At 47.6% G+C, this 15081-nt stretch overlaps 1 protein-coding gene across 1 annotated transcript in view; it reads right to left on the reverse strand.

Moving 5' to 3' along the window:
- The window catches only part of LOC149344258 (endothelin-converting enzyme 2-like), a 111175-nt gene that overhangs the window by 75821 nt on the left and 20273 nt on the right, over positions 1-15081 (reverse strand). Inside the window, exons 6-8 of the mRNA XM_089547191.1 lie at positions 3755-4081; positions 3191-3724; positions 2075-2108 (exon numbers count right to left, since the gene is read on the reverse strand). Coding sequence (XP_089403317.1) covers positions 2075-2108; positions 3191-3724; positions 3755-4081 — 895 coding nt within the window. The remainder of the gene's footprint in view (positions 1-2074; positions 2109-3190; positions 3725-3754; positions 4082-15081) is intronic.

The raw sequence follows: 15081 nt of genomic DNA on the forward strand, positions 1-15081 counted from the left end.
TCTGTCTGTCCCCTACTAGGATTTGGAATTTCGAAGGTGGCTTGTTCCTCAGTTTCTTGTCACTGTATGTGAAAATCTCCGATTTTTCCGGTGAGCATTCAAGCTCTCTTTCTTCCGCGTAGTTTGCTATAAAATACGCTTCTGTCTGAAGAGTTTTTTCTATCTCCGCGTCGCTGGCCTGATTTAGCCAGGTATTAATATCATATGCATACAAACTGAATTTAAATTTTAATATCACCTGCATACAAACTGAACTTCAAATTCGGGATTCCTATGCTTTTTAGTTTATCGGAAATTTTTCTCATGGCCACATTGAAGAGAAGGGGTGATAGCACTGCCCTTTGTGGGGTACCCTTCCTTCCCAGTTGTATTTCATCCGAATGGATTTCCTGAAAATTTATACTTGCTGTCCTATATCTGAGGAAGTTTTTTTTTATGTAGCGGTAGCTCTTCTGTCCTAACTCAGACCGGCTGAGCCTCTAGTATCGCTACGAGCTTAACATTATCGAAGGCCTTTTTTAGGTAAAGCCCTAGGATGACCTTCGCGTCTTTGGTTGTAGAGTCAATGATGTCGTTCTTTAGTAGCAGCATGACGTCTTCTGTGCTGAAGTGAGGGTGGAAACCATACATCCCGTCTGGCCACAGCCTTTCTTCCATATAGTTAGATATTCTAATCTTGGCGACGTGTTCCATGAGTTTACGTACGCCGGATGTTAGAGGTATGGGCCGGAGATTCTGTATTTGCGGCTTCTTTCCTGGTTTGGGAATGAGAACCACTTTGGCCGTTTTCCACTGGGTGGTAAATTCTCCTTTCTCTTAGCATTCCTGCATGTCCCGATCGTTAGAGCTCTTATGGAGTTACCGTCTATGTTTCTTAGCATCTTGTTCGTGATCCCATTTGGGATCTGGTTTTGAGTCTATTTCTGCCCTCACTTCTGCCTTTGTGATGGGTGCATCTAGGGTTCCATTTGGCGCCCCTTCGTAGTCTGGGAGTTGGCTCTTACTTGTATCCCAAATGTAGGTTTCCACCAATTTGCTCATGAAGCTTTGATCCCTATCCTTTTCACATGCTTGCCTAACCTTTGTCATGTTGGTCCTCGCCTTCGTCTTAGATTTTTCTAGGGTCGGTCAGGTGTCAAAGGATATTAAAGGTTTGCTGGAGATTCATGTTCCTATCCATTTCGCCACATTTGTTGTTCTACTGTTGCTCGCATAGCTTAAATACATAGCTCTATTTTCGTATCATGCCTCGCTAGCCTTCTTTTAAGATTGCGGTTGTTTCTACGTTGTTTTTTTTTTTTAACCGTCCTTCCATACACTGTTTGGATTCCCACATGTGTAGTAGTCGTCTGTCTGCTACCTACGGGGCTTCCTCTCTTTCTATGACCTTGGCTGCGTTTTTTGCATCAATTTTAATCGCCTCGCACCAGCTCCCAATATTATCAATGTTTACTTCTCTGTTCCCTCTGAGTTCCCTAAAATGGTCCCATTCCGTGACGGTTGGAGGGGGGATTTGTTTCGTAATTGTTTATATTTGGTGTTTGTTCGGATCACAAAGAGGTGATGGTCACTCCCTACATTTTGTTTCGTGTTTAGCCATTCTCCCTGTGCAAAGTTTTTGGTAGAGGCCAGATCTGGTGAGGTAACTTTGCTAACGCTGTTCCCTTCTCTCGTGGGATACTCGGGGTCTGTTAGCAGTGTGAGCCCTAGGTTATGTGCATGTTTCCATTGTTGTCTGCCCTTGGGGTTCTCCAGTCGGTAGCCCTATTCTGGTAGAGGAGCATTAAAGCCACCTATTAATATGAGCGGTTCGTTGTTGGCCGCTTTGATTGCTTTATTTATTAGCGCCCTGAATGTGACCTTTCAAACACATCCCACATTCAAACACGTTCTTTCTAAATATCTAAAGCCCGCTTTCTGACAAGTTTTTTTTTTATTCAAAGCGTTTGAAATGTTTATGGAAAGATTGCAGCTGAGCTTCCAGGGAGGTGTGAAATATAAACGACCTCTAAACAGGCTGCTTCGTGCCTTTGGATTAAGACAAGTGTGGCACTAACTTGTGTAAACAACTTACTTGTTTTCTTCGAACCCCTTTTGGTAGGAACGACCTGAAAGAAAGTGAAACAACGCAAGGGGAGAGTACTCAACATGTTTTGTTCTTCTTGTAATAATGTTTGAAAGGAACGTCTTCTCTCGTAAGCTGTACTGCACTTAAAAGCGCATTTCACTTCATTGTACGACTCACCAATTGGACGAAATATATACACTGTCCTCATGTTATAGCACAAAAGCGTGGTAACGTGACTGTAGATGACAACCGTCTAGCCTCCCTCTAAGTAGACCAACAGCTTTCATATTACGCTAGTGTAACGTTTATTAGCGCGATAGGCTGCAGGAATGTTTGCAACTCGGTAGCTGAATCTCAGAATTGCTGTATGCTCTTGACGCTGTGCATGAATGGGGTCAGGAAACGCGGCAAGCGAGTGTAACAGAGCAAAAGGCAGCCTCTTCGGTTAATAGAGCCAGAGTTTTCAACGCTGCAAGTCACCCTTCTGGATGATTGATACGACCCGATTTAATCATCACCCGAATACGAGACCAATAAACAAACGCACTTAGACCAATGGGCCCAAAAGGTAAACCTAAGTTTCTTCCTCTTGATTTCGTCTAACCTATCTCATTCTACAATGCATTTTTTTTACAATGCTGTTATTGAGTTTGCCGCTACGTTCAGTCTGCTGCCTAGATAGAAAGCAACAATGATGAAAGGAGACAGGAATTACCTGGTTCGTAATTTGCGCACAAGGAATTTTCAAGTATAGTGCACAATTAGCAGTAGAATTCTCGAGCAGCCAAAACTGTCATGCACTGTGCATGGCGGAAAAAAGGTCTGAATCACTGGTCATATCGCAACTTGTGTTTTTTTTTGTCCATCACAAGATCGCAGTAACAATATTTAGTGATACAGTTTGTTCCGGTAAGCACAGAAATGCTGAGAAAATAATATTTCGATATACTGCAGAGCGAAGTAGTCATTCTACGCGACTAATTACATTCGAATCGTTGACTACCATCAAACACACAGAAATAAAAAACGGCATCAGCGAGAAAAAGTGAACGCAGAGACTTTGCCAAAAAGCCACAAAAGAAACAAAGAGCTTCGCAAGCTTTTCTGTGCCACAATACTCACCTCGGTGGTGGCATTAGAATCGGACGTCAAGTTGAAGGAACCGTCTTCTGTCTCCACAGTGAACACTGATGTGTTTACCTGCGGGTTTTCCGTTGAAGGCAGCGAACTGGAATTGTAATCCTCCGTGTCAGTGGTCAATGGCTTCGTCATGGAACTTCGGTTAGATGAGCCTCTGTCTGTTGCATTCCTACCGGTTGGTTTAGTGAGGCGGGTCATCTGTGTAGTCGCATTGCCTGAGCTCGACGACGTAACTGAACCAGTAAGCGTAATTGTTATATTCGCTATATCCGTAAAGTTATTTGGCGGCGACTTCTTGGTTGCGTCTTTAGATGTTGATTCCACGCTTGGCGTTTGTTTCACTGAGCTCGAACTCTCTGAAGAAGTTGAGCTCGCATTCATCTCAGGTGGCAAAATCACTGTCACAACTACCACGACTTTAATTCCAGATATATTGACGCTGAGGGTCTGTCCCGGTGGTTGTGCGCTTAGAACGGGAGTGAGAGTGCTTAGATTTAGTGACAGCGTAGAGCCAGTCTTCGAAACCAGGATGGCAGAGCTGGAAACCTTCTTGGTAGTTTTCCGCGCCTCTGCTTCTGGCGCGGGAGCGAGAGCTCTTCCGTCATCCCTGTCTGGCAGCGGCGAAAATACAGGACCGACGCTCTCACTCGGTGACGTAACGTCCTCAGGAAGTGCGGAATTAGGTGTAGACGCTTCGTCGTTTTCTCTGCGCGCCGGCATAGAGGTGAAGACGTTCGAAGACGTTCCTTCCTCGGCGAGTACCGACAGGTGCGAGCTTTCTTCTGAAGTATCCTTCGAGCCTGCAGTCACTGTAGTGGGCGGGGCCTGCGTTCTCGAATCGCTGCCTCTTGAGACGGCAGTGGCGCTCTTATCCTGCAATAAACGCAATATTGTATCAGGCTTCTGACGCTAGGCAACTTGTGGCGACTGAGAGGATAAATTCTGGTAGCTAGTGGGTTTCAACGTCACGAAGCGATTCAGTCTATTAGGGACCCCGTAGCAGAGGGATCGAGATTTGTTTGGACCACCCAGAGTTCTTTAGCCGGTGCTGACATCGCACAGCACACAGCGTTTTTTTTTTATTCCGCCTCCATCGAAATATGGCCGACACAGCCGGAATCGAACCCGTCATTTTATGATCAGCAGCAGAACGCCAAAGTAAGTAAATCACCGCGGCAAGTGAAAGTTAAGTCCGCGGTTGTCCGCAACGTTGCAAAACGCGTTGGCAGCTCTTGAAAGCTTTTTTTTTTATTTTTCTGATCGGCTTGCGAGAAGATTGCGGAAATGAGATAAACATTAGGAGATACCAGTGTAAGCGTGAAAAAATATCGCACCGACCAACTTAAACACCTACGTTTGAAAAAGCTTTGTATAGTCACCGCATTCGGGTGAAAACTGCACGCGCATTGCTCATCAAATGGCCCGCTGTGTGGTCGATTATCACGTGTTTCTTCGACAAACGGACAGTTGTGCTTCTTGTTACATCACTGCAGGTGGTAAAGCGCAAAAGGAACGAAAGACGAAGAGAACAGCACCCGGACGAGCGCTCGTCCGTGTAGTCATCGTATTTTGTCCATTATGCGCTGTATCACCTGCAGTGTTTGTAGCTACGCAGTTAGCTTGTTCGCCGATGATGCTTGTTATTGGCCTTGCTGTGATCGTTGTGACCTCTATGTTCTTGAATTTCGCCCTCTGGGTGTAAGCGGAAAATAATCACAGTGCGCTCCGCACAACTGTGCTCTGCCGGCTGTGGATGTCACGAAATGCACGCATAATAGTAAGGAAGACAAATCAGCTGTTTGATCGTTTTTCTCGCTCTGTCGAAAATAGCGTTACCACCAGTTTACGTGCATATCTCAACTGTATAATACAGCTTATGCTGTATAATTATACTGTATAATACAGCATAATACAGCTATAAGAACCTAAATGAAAAAGCTAAAATCTGGTCTTGCGTGTCTTGGCCTTAAAGGGATACTGAGGCGGTTTTCGAATCAGCTAATTTTTTAGGATTGGAAGTAGTGTCATTGCTGATCCCGTGTGTGAAATTATTTTTTCGATTTTGGCTAAAACAGTGGCGCAATCACCAATTAAAAACGCGATGTTTAAATTTCCCGCGCCCCGCGCGAGCGCAGGAGAGGGGAACAGCGGAGAGGGAAACCTCGTCCATGTCGGCCAGCGTGACGTCATGTTGAGGAGCCGGGGATGCTTCGGCGCACCCGAGCGCGCTTTCAGCGCGCGTTGTTTCTCGTGCTGCATGCGTTGTTCCTCGTACTGCGTGCGTTGCGACGTACAAAGCGTGTCAGCCGACCTTGAGAATCAGATTCAACAGGTTCAACTCTGCGTTCGTGTCCACGAACAACTTCGGCCGCGACTGTGTCGTCTTCCACTGTTTTCCGCAAGACCACAAGCTCGCAGCGCAACCGCTCGCTGCTGTGACAAAGAATTCAAGCCGACTAAAGCAAGCTTACTCTGCTCGAAACACTTTCGTAAGAGCGGCTACAGGCAGAACTTGTCCTAGTGTGATCTCTGGAGATTTCTGTCGAAAAGGCGCGGCTGAACCATGAAACAGTTCCATCGATTTCCTCGCGCATAAGAGGCGTGTCACCATTCCGAAGAAGCGCCTCTTTTAGAAGTAGAAACATGCTCACTTAGCCCCTGAAGAAACCTTATAGAGGCTTAAGCATGTGTCGCTCTCCTCAGCTTAGGTGCGGCCAGACCACCTTAGACGTGCTCAGCAAGGCTCGGTTAGTGATTTTATACTCGGTTCGACGTGTCCAAGCAAGCAAGCAAGCAAGCAAGCAAGCAAGCAAAGCAAAGCACAATAAAGCAAAGCAAGCAAGCATCGAAGCTCTTCATATGCAGCATCTCGTTTAATCCTAGCTAAGCAATTAAAATGAAAGCGTTCGACGTTGATTTCGGATGCAAATTTATGAGAGAAATGAATGCCAACCGAGTTTTTGCAAAAAAACACCGCAATCTTACTTGGTTTCTTCATCAAGTTGTGGCAGCGGGCGAGTTGCAGCTAGCTTGGCTTTTAAACACACATATAGTTGGCAACTACTTTACTGAACCTAAACTGCAAATCTAGGAAGGGCGAACGTTTCCGAGGCAGCGATTAATATTTTCTGGCATCTGCTGAACGCGCCACGAGTAAAGCGTATTTGTGCGCGTATTTCGCTTGGTTTCCAGCGCACCATGATTGCGTCACTATCTTGTGGTCACATGCCTCGCAGTGCTTGGCCACTGCGCTTCGCTAATTTTGACACCAACTTTGTGCTCCTTCATCGTTCACTTGAAATACTTTCTTGCCCCAACCTGCAACGCCGGGTACTGAGAACAGGATTTACACAGTGCTTTGGGCCTTTTCTTTAGGATGACGCTCTTCTGGGCGAGCCAGGAGGCGTCCGGTGGTGGTAATTGACTTGAGTATTGTTCGCACCCTTTCCTTTCCGAGAATACGAGCCGATGTTGTGCTGGCACCTTTTACGCATGGTCTGTATCGCGTCTTTGACGCTGGCGTATGCTTGTGCTAGGCATAGAATTTTTTGCTTGTGTCTTTTTTGGTTTCAGGCGATACGTGGAATGAGCAAACTGTAGTATCCTTTTCTACGGTGGTCAGTAAAAAAAAATAGTCGCCGTATTCGCTTTTACAACGACACGGAAAGCTGCGATCTGCCCTCAACGCAGCGCCGGATCCGCATCGGCAGCTTCTCCAGTCCTCAAAGTGACGTCACGACCTCTCTTGACCAATCACGGGCGGCGGCGCGCCGCGCGGCGTGCCCCGCGGCACAGGACGCATATTTCGGCTAAAAAAGGCAATTCGCGCTTGGTTTTGCCTTATTTGGACGCGATATTCCAGTATACAGTTTGAAAAACTATAGGATGCCGCTGCCAGCTCGATTTTCAGAAAAAGTGCTTCAGTCTCCCTTTAAGCACTGCATGCAAAATCAGCCGCGCCGGGAGATTTTTTTCTTCTGTGAGTCAAATGAGAGGTAATGGTGCATGCATGAGGGGCTTCTCAGATATTTTTCAGCACACCTCAAAGTATATCGCTCTTTGTACTTGGCAGAATATGCGGAATACCATGCGCTCTCACCGCGCTTCACACGTTGGCAATGTGCATCCATGAGCATGTCCGCTTTGTGCGCGTACTAAAAGGAAGAAAAAAAAAGACGCTCTGCAATTTCAGGATAAAGAATGCGAGGCGAAAAATTCGGCGCTGATGCATTTCGCGCGTAACCTTTCTCTCCTCGTCTCTTTTGTGCTGCTTTATTTTGAGACACTTCCCATTCTTGGTTTCCGCTCACCGTACTGTCCGCCTCATATTTCGATGGAGTTTGCCCACCGACGGGGAATTAGCACTGCTCGAGAACGCTCACAAACACGCCACCAACCCTTGCTACACGAATCTGCAAGCAGTGGCGCCATGTGTACTTTCCTTTTGCCGTACTTTCTAGCTTATAATGGCTTTGTTTTCCAACAGAATGGCATATTTGTTACCGCGTGACGCGAACCTATTAGTCTAGCCGAACTTAGTACTCCCCTTTAGCTTAAAGGGGTCGTGAAATGTTTTCCGCAAATTTTGAACGACGTGTGTATTTGGAATTCTGACCCTTCATTCTATAGTACACCTTGGTTCGTTTCATCGTCGCGTTGACTGAATAGCGAAAAAAACTAAATTTCGGTTTCCCAGCGCGCTTCCCCCTCAACTCACAGCAAACGTCATTTTAAGAAGCCAATCAGAGGATTCTGTCGTCAACACAACATGGCGGCTTAGCGAGGCCTGTTTAGCCATAGTTGACCGAGGTTACAGCACGCATATTGACTCGAATGTGGCACCGTCGTCTGCTCAGAATGGAGTCTGCTAGCTGTCAAGCTCACACATTTGCGAAAACTTGGACGGCGCGCCGCACCAGTCGCCGCTTGCGAACTGCCGCCTACTGCAAGCAGGGACACGGAGCGGCAAGCATCTTTGCGCCGCTAGACTCATGCCCGGCCCACATCCGGTGTAACACTTTGCCACCGCACACCAGCGCCTGCGCGCTGCTTGGCTACTGAAGTTCGCACCAGAAAAGACAAAATAATATCAGAAAGACTGCCGGCTGTACGCGGGCGGCGACAAAGCATGCCTGCCCACGTAGCGCGCTTTCGGCAACGGCGCTGGACGCGGGCGCGCCGGGCGACGAACTGCACTGCTCTCTGGCTGCCCTGGTCGTCGCTAGGCCTGTTTCGCATCGAAGCCGCGGTGGACAGCGCTTCGGAAGTAGCCTGGGTTAAAATAAAATGCCTGCTTTTGGCATCGCTTTACTGTCAACAGCATCGTCTCACAACAAAAAATATGGTCATTGTTGCGGTGCGCTCGGCAGCGGAGCTATATAGCGGACGCCAGGCGCGCAAGCCGGACCGCAACGGCCGGGCAGCGGCAGCTGAGCGGCAGTTGTGGCAAGAAATTTGCTCGTATTACAGTTGCTGCTTCTACCAGCAACTCGGCATTGTACAACAATCCTCAAAAATGATCTATTTTCCACACTTCTTGCTCCCGCAGTTTATTATTTACGTGAAGAAAAATCTTTAGCTCATTTTTATGACGCCAGCGGACGGGACCCATGTTTGCCGGCCGGCCTGCAGACTCGCTGTATTGCACATTCGCACCAGAAAAGACAAAACAGCCATGCTATCAGAAAGGCTGCCTGTTATATTCGTGCAGTGGCAGCATGCCGAGCTTTCGGCAACGACGCCGCCTGCGGACGCGCCGGGCTTTGAGCTGCGAGGCTTGCCGGCGGCCCTGGTCGTCGCTAAGCCTACCTAATTTTGCATCGATACTATCGATACCGCAGCTGAGGGAGCTTCGGAACTGGTCAGCGCTGTAAAAGCTACTACTCTCGTCACCCCTTTAACTGTGAACCTGTCCCATAATAAAATAAAGATATGCTCGATTTCCGCGACGCCAGCGGAGCTAGCAAATGCCAGCTATGCGAGCGGCGACCAGACAGTAAATAAAGCGGTCATTGGATGAAATTTGCTTTATCGCCGAATTAAATACTGCCACAACTCGGCATCAGCCAACGATCCTCAAAAATGATTCATTTTTGGCATTCATCTATTCCAGTGCTTGTTATGAGCGTGTATAGCGTGTTTTTCTGACGCCGGCGGCCAGCATCCAGGCTGACAGGCCGGCCCCGAGAAACGCGCCCCCACGTCATTATGACGCTGGCGCTCTGCGCAATCGCATTCTGCCCCTTGTCAGTGCGCGCGCCGCGTGCGGCCTGTCATTGACATCGGTTGGGCGCAGGCGGCGAGCTGCTGTCAGTCGTTGTTATGCCGCTCGCAACGGCACGTCGCGCGCCCGGCAAGTAGCAGTCATGCCGAGAGCCCGCGACACCTCTGCCTGCGGGAGCCCCGACCGTGAACCTCCGAACCCGGTCGTGGACTCGAGTCTTCATCTCTATTGCAAGGGGTGGGTTGACTCGCAGCCCCATCTGCAAATTATGCCTAACCCTCTTCACGCTTCTGGAATATATTTTTCTGCAGCAAAGAACAGAAGCGCGGAGCCGATGCGCGCCGCGATAGCTGACTCGTTCGTATCGAGTTCATGTAAACAGAGAGTCGTCGAGATGGGCTGGCCTTGCTCAGCTCGATTCTCTGACTCAAACCACCGCTGTCAAGGAACACCACCTAGATAGGTTCACGTAAGCAAGGCTATGTCGAGCCGCTGGTACTGAAGCCAAGGTGGATGGAGAAGCAGAACCGAAACCGAAACTGGTTCCAGATCAGTGATTGATGTATGACCACGCGCTTCAGTTTAACAGAGTGCAATTACGCGTGCAAATAATTGGAAAACCTTGTTTCACTTTCTGAATTTCTCATAAAGCTATTATTTTAGGGCAAACGAAAGTTGAAGATATCTGTACATTTCTGAAGATCTTAAAATGACGTAGTCGAGTAGTGCGTACGCCAGCCGACGGCGGTTCATGGTCGTTTCATGAGCACAAAAAGGCAGCGATTTCGAACGGGCTTTATTAAAGGCAGACTCAATACTGAGTCGAAATATTTCGGAATCAGCATGTCTAATGTTTATGGAAGGAGTAAAAATTAAAACCGGGCAGCTTCATTTTCTTTTCACAACCCCTTTAACTATAAGGCCCTTTGGTTTTAAGTGCGCCTTGAGTGCTCCACTGTGCGCCTAAAAAGAAGACTTTGACCTCCGGGCTTTTAACCAACACTGTGTATAGATTACCAGGACTCGTAACGTGGGCGTAAATCGGAGCAATGAAATGGTAATGCCATGCGCCTTCAATACTGCTGAAAAAGCTGATATTTCAGTTACCTGAAAACCAAAATACAGCGACACTGACATTTTCGACTATCTGAACAAGAGCATAAAACTTTGACATGAAGTAAAAATAAGTAGGACGCCTTCCGACAGGCTGTACAAAAAAATTGGGCTAGGCAGGCTGCTACGGAGCTGCAGGTGAGGCACCCTGAACGGATTATTCGAAGACCGACAGCAACGGAACTAATAGCGCAGATTTTGCTCCTTCAGGAGGCAACCTTTAGGCTTACTTGCGGCATGCAGTTCAGGCGCAAGTGGTCGATTTTATTTTCCTGGTAATAAGGCACACCGGTAAATTCAACTTAAGTCTTTCCGCGGTGAAGAAGCACCAAAATTTCCCTATCTTCTTTGTCTTTCCTCAAATCATCTTGTGCATCATTCCATGAGACCTCAAAAAAAAAAGAAGGTCAAATCCTCTCAGCGCACGTAAAAACCGCGACCCTTTACCATTTTACGTACTGTCTCTATATCATGATCAGTTTTCCGTGTATAACTCTGCACCCCTGATTGCTTAATAGTTGTTCAATTTCATGTGCAATCGGCTGAACAGCGGCAGTGTCTTGGCCATGAGCTGTAGTTTTCACTCCTTCCTAAAAGAACATGAAATCCCTATCTTCTTTGTCTTTCCTCAAATCATCTTGTGCATCATTCCATGAGACCTCAAAAAAAAAAAAAGAAGGTCAAATCCTCTCAGCGCACGTAAAAACCGCGACCCTTTACCATTTTACGTACTGTCTCTATATCATGATCAGTTTTCCGTGTATAACTCTGCACCCCTGATTGCTTAATAGTTGTTCAATTTCATGTGCAATCGGCTGAACAGCGGCAGTGTCTTGGCCATGAGCTGTAGTTTTCACTCCTTCCTAAAAGAACAAGAAATTGGTGGATAGACTTAAGCTCCGGCTAAGGGTTCCAGGCGATAGCGGTAATGGGTTAATGCTATTATATGCAGAACTGCTCAGTCTTAACTTCAGATTCACAGATCCCTGGGAGTCCACTGCACCAGAAGTGGCGCACTGGAGCAGTGTTTAACAGATGCGCCACTGCCCTGCTGTGGTAGTTAGTGCCATCGGTGGGGCTTGTGCGACCCAGGTTGCCCTTCCCGAGCAACCTCTCGCGACCTGTCATTATTTAAACTTCCACATGGGTGGCCACTCTAAACTCCTCCCTTTTTTACGAAAAACACTGACGACACCGAGTTTCCTGCACAAAGGGGAACCTTTATGTTTTCGCGTTAAAAATATTCACAACGCTTATGCTACGTCGCGTAATGCGCCAAGCTCGGACAGTGTTTTGCTCCGTGTGCGTGGTGTGAAGAAAATAGTTGGTGCACGTGGACAAGGCACTAGAGCCATCTCCTATTGCTACGCACGCGTACCCCACACTGCGCAACCTCGCCCTCCCCTCGTCGCTTCCACCGCGCTTTCTTTCACCCCTGCTACGCGTGGGCCGTCAGGAGACGTGCGTGCAGCAGCTCTCGATGTATAGCAAAGGAGCAACGCATCACGTGACCGCCGAGGTAAATGACAGAGGAAGAAAAGCAAAGAGAACATGAGCCAAACAAATAATGCGGCGGCATGTGCAAATGTACCGCAGCGCGCTAATTAAAGAGACACCTTAATTACCTCTACACGAAGTTCTGTAGAGTACAAATCTTCCAATGCGGGCATTTATACGACCGAATTCCATGCATGAAGGATGGTTTCGTTTAGCCTCATTTGTTTAATGTCCCAAAGCGACTCAGGCTATGAGGGATGCCACAGGGGAGGGCTCCGGATAATTTCGACAACCTGTTGTTTTTTAACACGCACTGACATCACACAGCTTACACGGGCCTTTAGAATTTTGTTATATCCCGCCAGGGGTCCCTCTGCGAAGTGTGCGCGCGCGGGGTCGTTCTGGTCCACAACACACAAGGGATGTGTTCTATGGCGACCTCGTGTGCTCAAACCGGTTCGTCTACGGCATGCGGACGTCCGATTTTTGCACGCCGGTAATCGAGGAATGACAGCTATGAAACAAGCTGCACGCAGTCATTTGTGGTGGCACCGCTTGAACAGATCATCGAAGAGTGTGTGGCTGGATATCAGATATGTCAGTCGATTGCCAAAGAAAGACCCGCCACCCTTATGCAAACATGGACGAGACCTGAAACTCCGTGATCAGTGCTTCATCTAAATTTTGCGGGCCCAGTCGCCGATAACTGTTACCTCATCGTGGTGGACTGAACAACGAGGTGGCTGGTAGTTCGCAACGCTGGAACTTTGACGTCAGCTGCGGTCATCCAAGAGCTACGTACAGTGCTTGCCACGTTTGACATTCCAGAGGTGATCGTCAGCGACAACGGGTCGCCGTTTACGCAGACCAAAGGTAAGGAATTTTGGCAGAGGAACGGCATACGACAACTCACAAGCGCGCCATACCACCGTGCTACCAATGGACAAGCCAAGAGAATAGTTCAAGAGACTCCAGTGGCACTCCGCAAATTTCAGAAGGCAGGCCTTGTATGGCGTCTTTCAAGATTCCTCTTCACACAACACACGACTTTTCATGCGAAAACTCATGACACGCCAGCCAATCTGATGTTTGGACGTCAGAATCGGAACTGCCTTGGATTAGATTCATCCGACAAGTGTGCCCGCTGAGGAACATGAGAGCCTATCCGCTCCTCTCTACTTGGTAGGACGACCTGCGTTTGTCTGCAATTTTTCTGGCTCACAGAAGTGGTTGGCTGCCAGCATCACCAGACAGATTGGCAAGCGTTCAAATAAGGTATGTCTGCTCGACGATGGCCCACTTCAAAGGAGAAATGCCGAGCACATGCGAAAGCGCCTGTCTAGTCAAGACAAAGGCCGATTTCCGTGGAGCACGTTCTTCCGTTTCCCAGATCTGGCAATCGCGGAGCCACCCAGGATCTCGGATGGCTCCCTTGGCTCAACGAAAAGTGACAGATAGCTTTGACTCGCCCATCTCTATTACGGGCAGTGCTGCATCCACACCGAACCCTTCTTCCCGATGTTCGCGCGGAAGACGGCTTGAAAAACCTGCCGTTTACACCTCTTAAAAACACTACTCTGGGGGAAGAAATGTTATATGCCTTCAGGGGTCCCTCTTCGAACTGTGCGCGTGCGGGAGGAGCTCTGGTAGGCTCGCTCGCCTAGGTCAGGCTACGGGCAGCAGCTCTGTGTTCCTGCAATAAATCCTGTACGGGCCCCAACTCAGCCGATACAACAAATTTTGCCTCCATCGAAATGCGTCCACCGCGGTCGGGATCTTACCCACGTCTTTCGGAACAGCATACGAGCACTATAACCACTAAGCCACTGCTGCGGTACATGATGGATGCTGCATGGCCCCATGATCAGTCACTAAGGATCACAATGGTGAACAAACACCATAACTACTGAGCCACAGCGGTGGTACATGGTGGATGCTGGCCCCAGGATCGCTCACTTAGGAACACAATGATGAACAAGCACCATAACTACTGAGACAACGCGGCGGTTCATGATGGATGCTAGCCTCAGAGTCACTCAGAATCACGATGACAAACAAGCATAGAGAATATGTCAAACGAGCTTTCTTTTTAAATGCAATTTCACCAGCGCCGTAATTTCTTTACTACTGTGCCAAAAACAAACGCATCACGACATTTCTAACTTTCATTTTGTGGCCCTTTTGTCAACATGCTTCAGGGCGGGAAATATGAAAGGATTCTAGCCTCCGATTACCGCCTCACTGACGACACCGTCACTCAACGACTCATGGGTTGCAACATCGTTTTCATTGTTGTTATCCTCACGCAAGGAACAAGTGTTTACAATGTGTGCGACCACCTGTCTTTGATTACACTGCACTAGCAGTGGACATGCCCCCTGTGAGTGACGGACTGAAGTTGTAAAGGCACCCCTTAGCGAAAAAGAGGATATGCTAAAATGCATTTCAAACATATTGCATTAATTTCATATTGATTTCGCGTTTTTTTCACCCTATGCTTAAAATTCAATACGAATGCTTTCTAAGTATACTAGGAGTAATATTTTGAACGTTCTTAAATATATGTGAAAAGTACATTTTTGCCCGCTTAGCATATTTATAATGCATTAAATATATACTAAAAATATACATTAAATGCATTAGAAATAGACTATGAATACACGCTTCACATATTAAAAATACATTTAATTGGGCTAAAAAAGACCTACCGGGCGGCTTCACAGAAAAAGAGGGGTTAATGCTTCAACTGCAGAATAAACTGTGCATGGGTAGTTATCATCAATCAAGAGAAGTATGAGATTATAAGGTCACGTGACGGAGAGGAAACGGCTAAAAAAACTACGCACAGCAAATCAAGTCCGAAGTGACGCAGCAAACGAGAAATGCTCCGACAAATGTTACACTTGCTTTGCCTTATATATATCCCCCGAGAGCGACGCACTATCTTGCCCGGTGAGGCGCTTTTTTTTTTTTTTGTGCAAAGACTGTGGGATCCCAAATTATCGCAGAAGTGCCATAGTGGCCGCGTTCGAATCTGGGG

Source organism: Amblyomma mixtum, chromosome 5, assembly GCF_055824585.1.
Source record: "Amblyomma mixtum isolate Tamu chromosome 5, ASM5582458v1, whole genome shotgun sequence".
Taxonomy (NCBI): Eukaryota; Metazoa; Arthropoda; class Arachnida; order Ixodida; family Ixodidae; genus Amblyomma; species Amblyomma mixtum.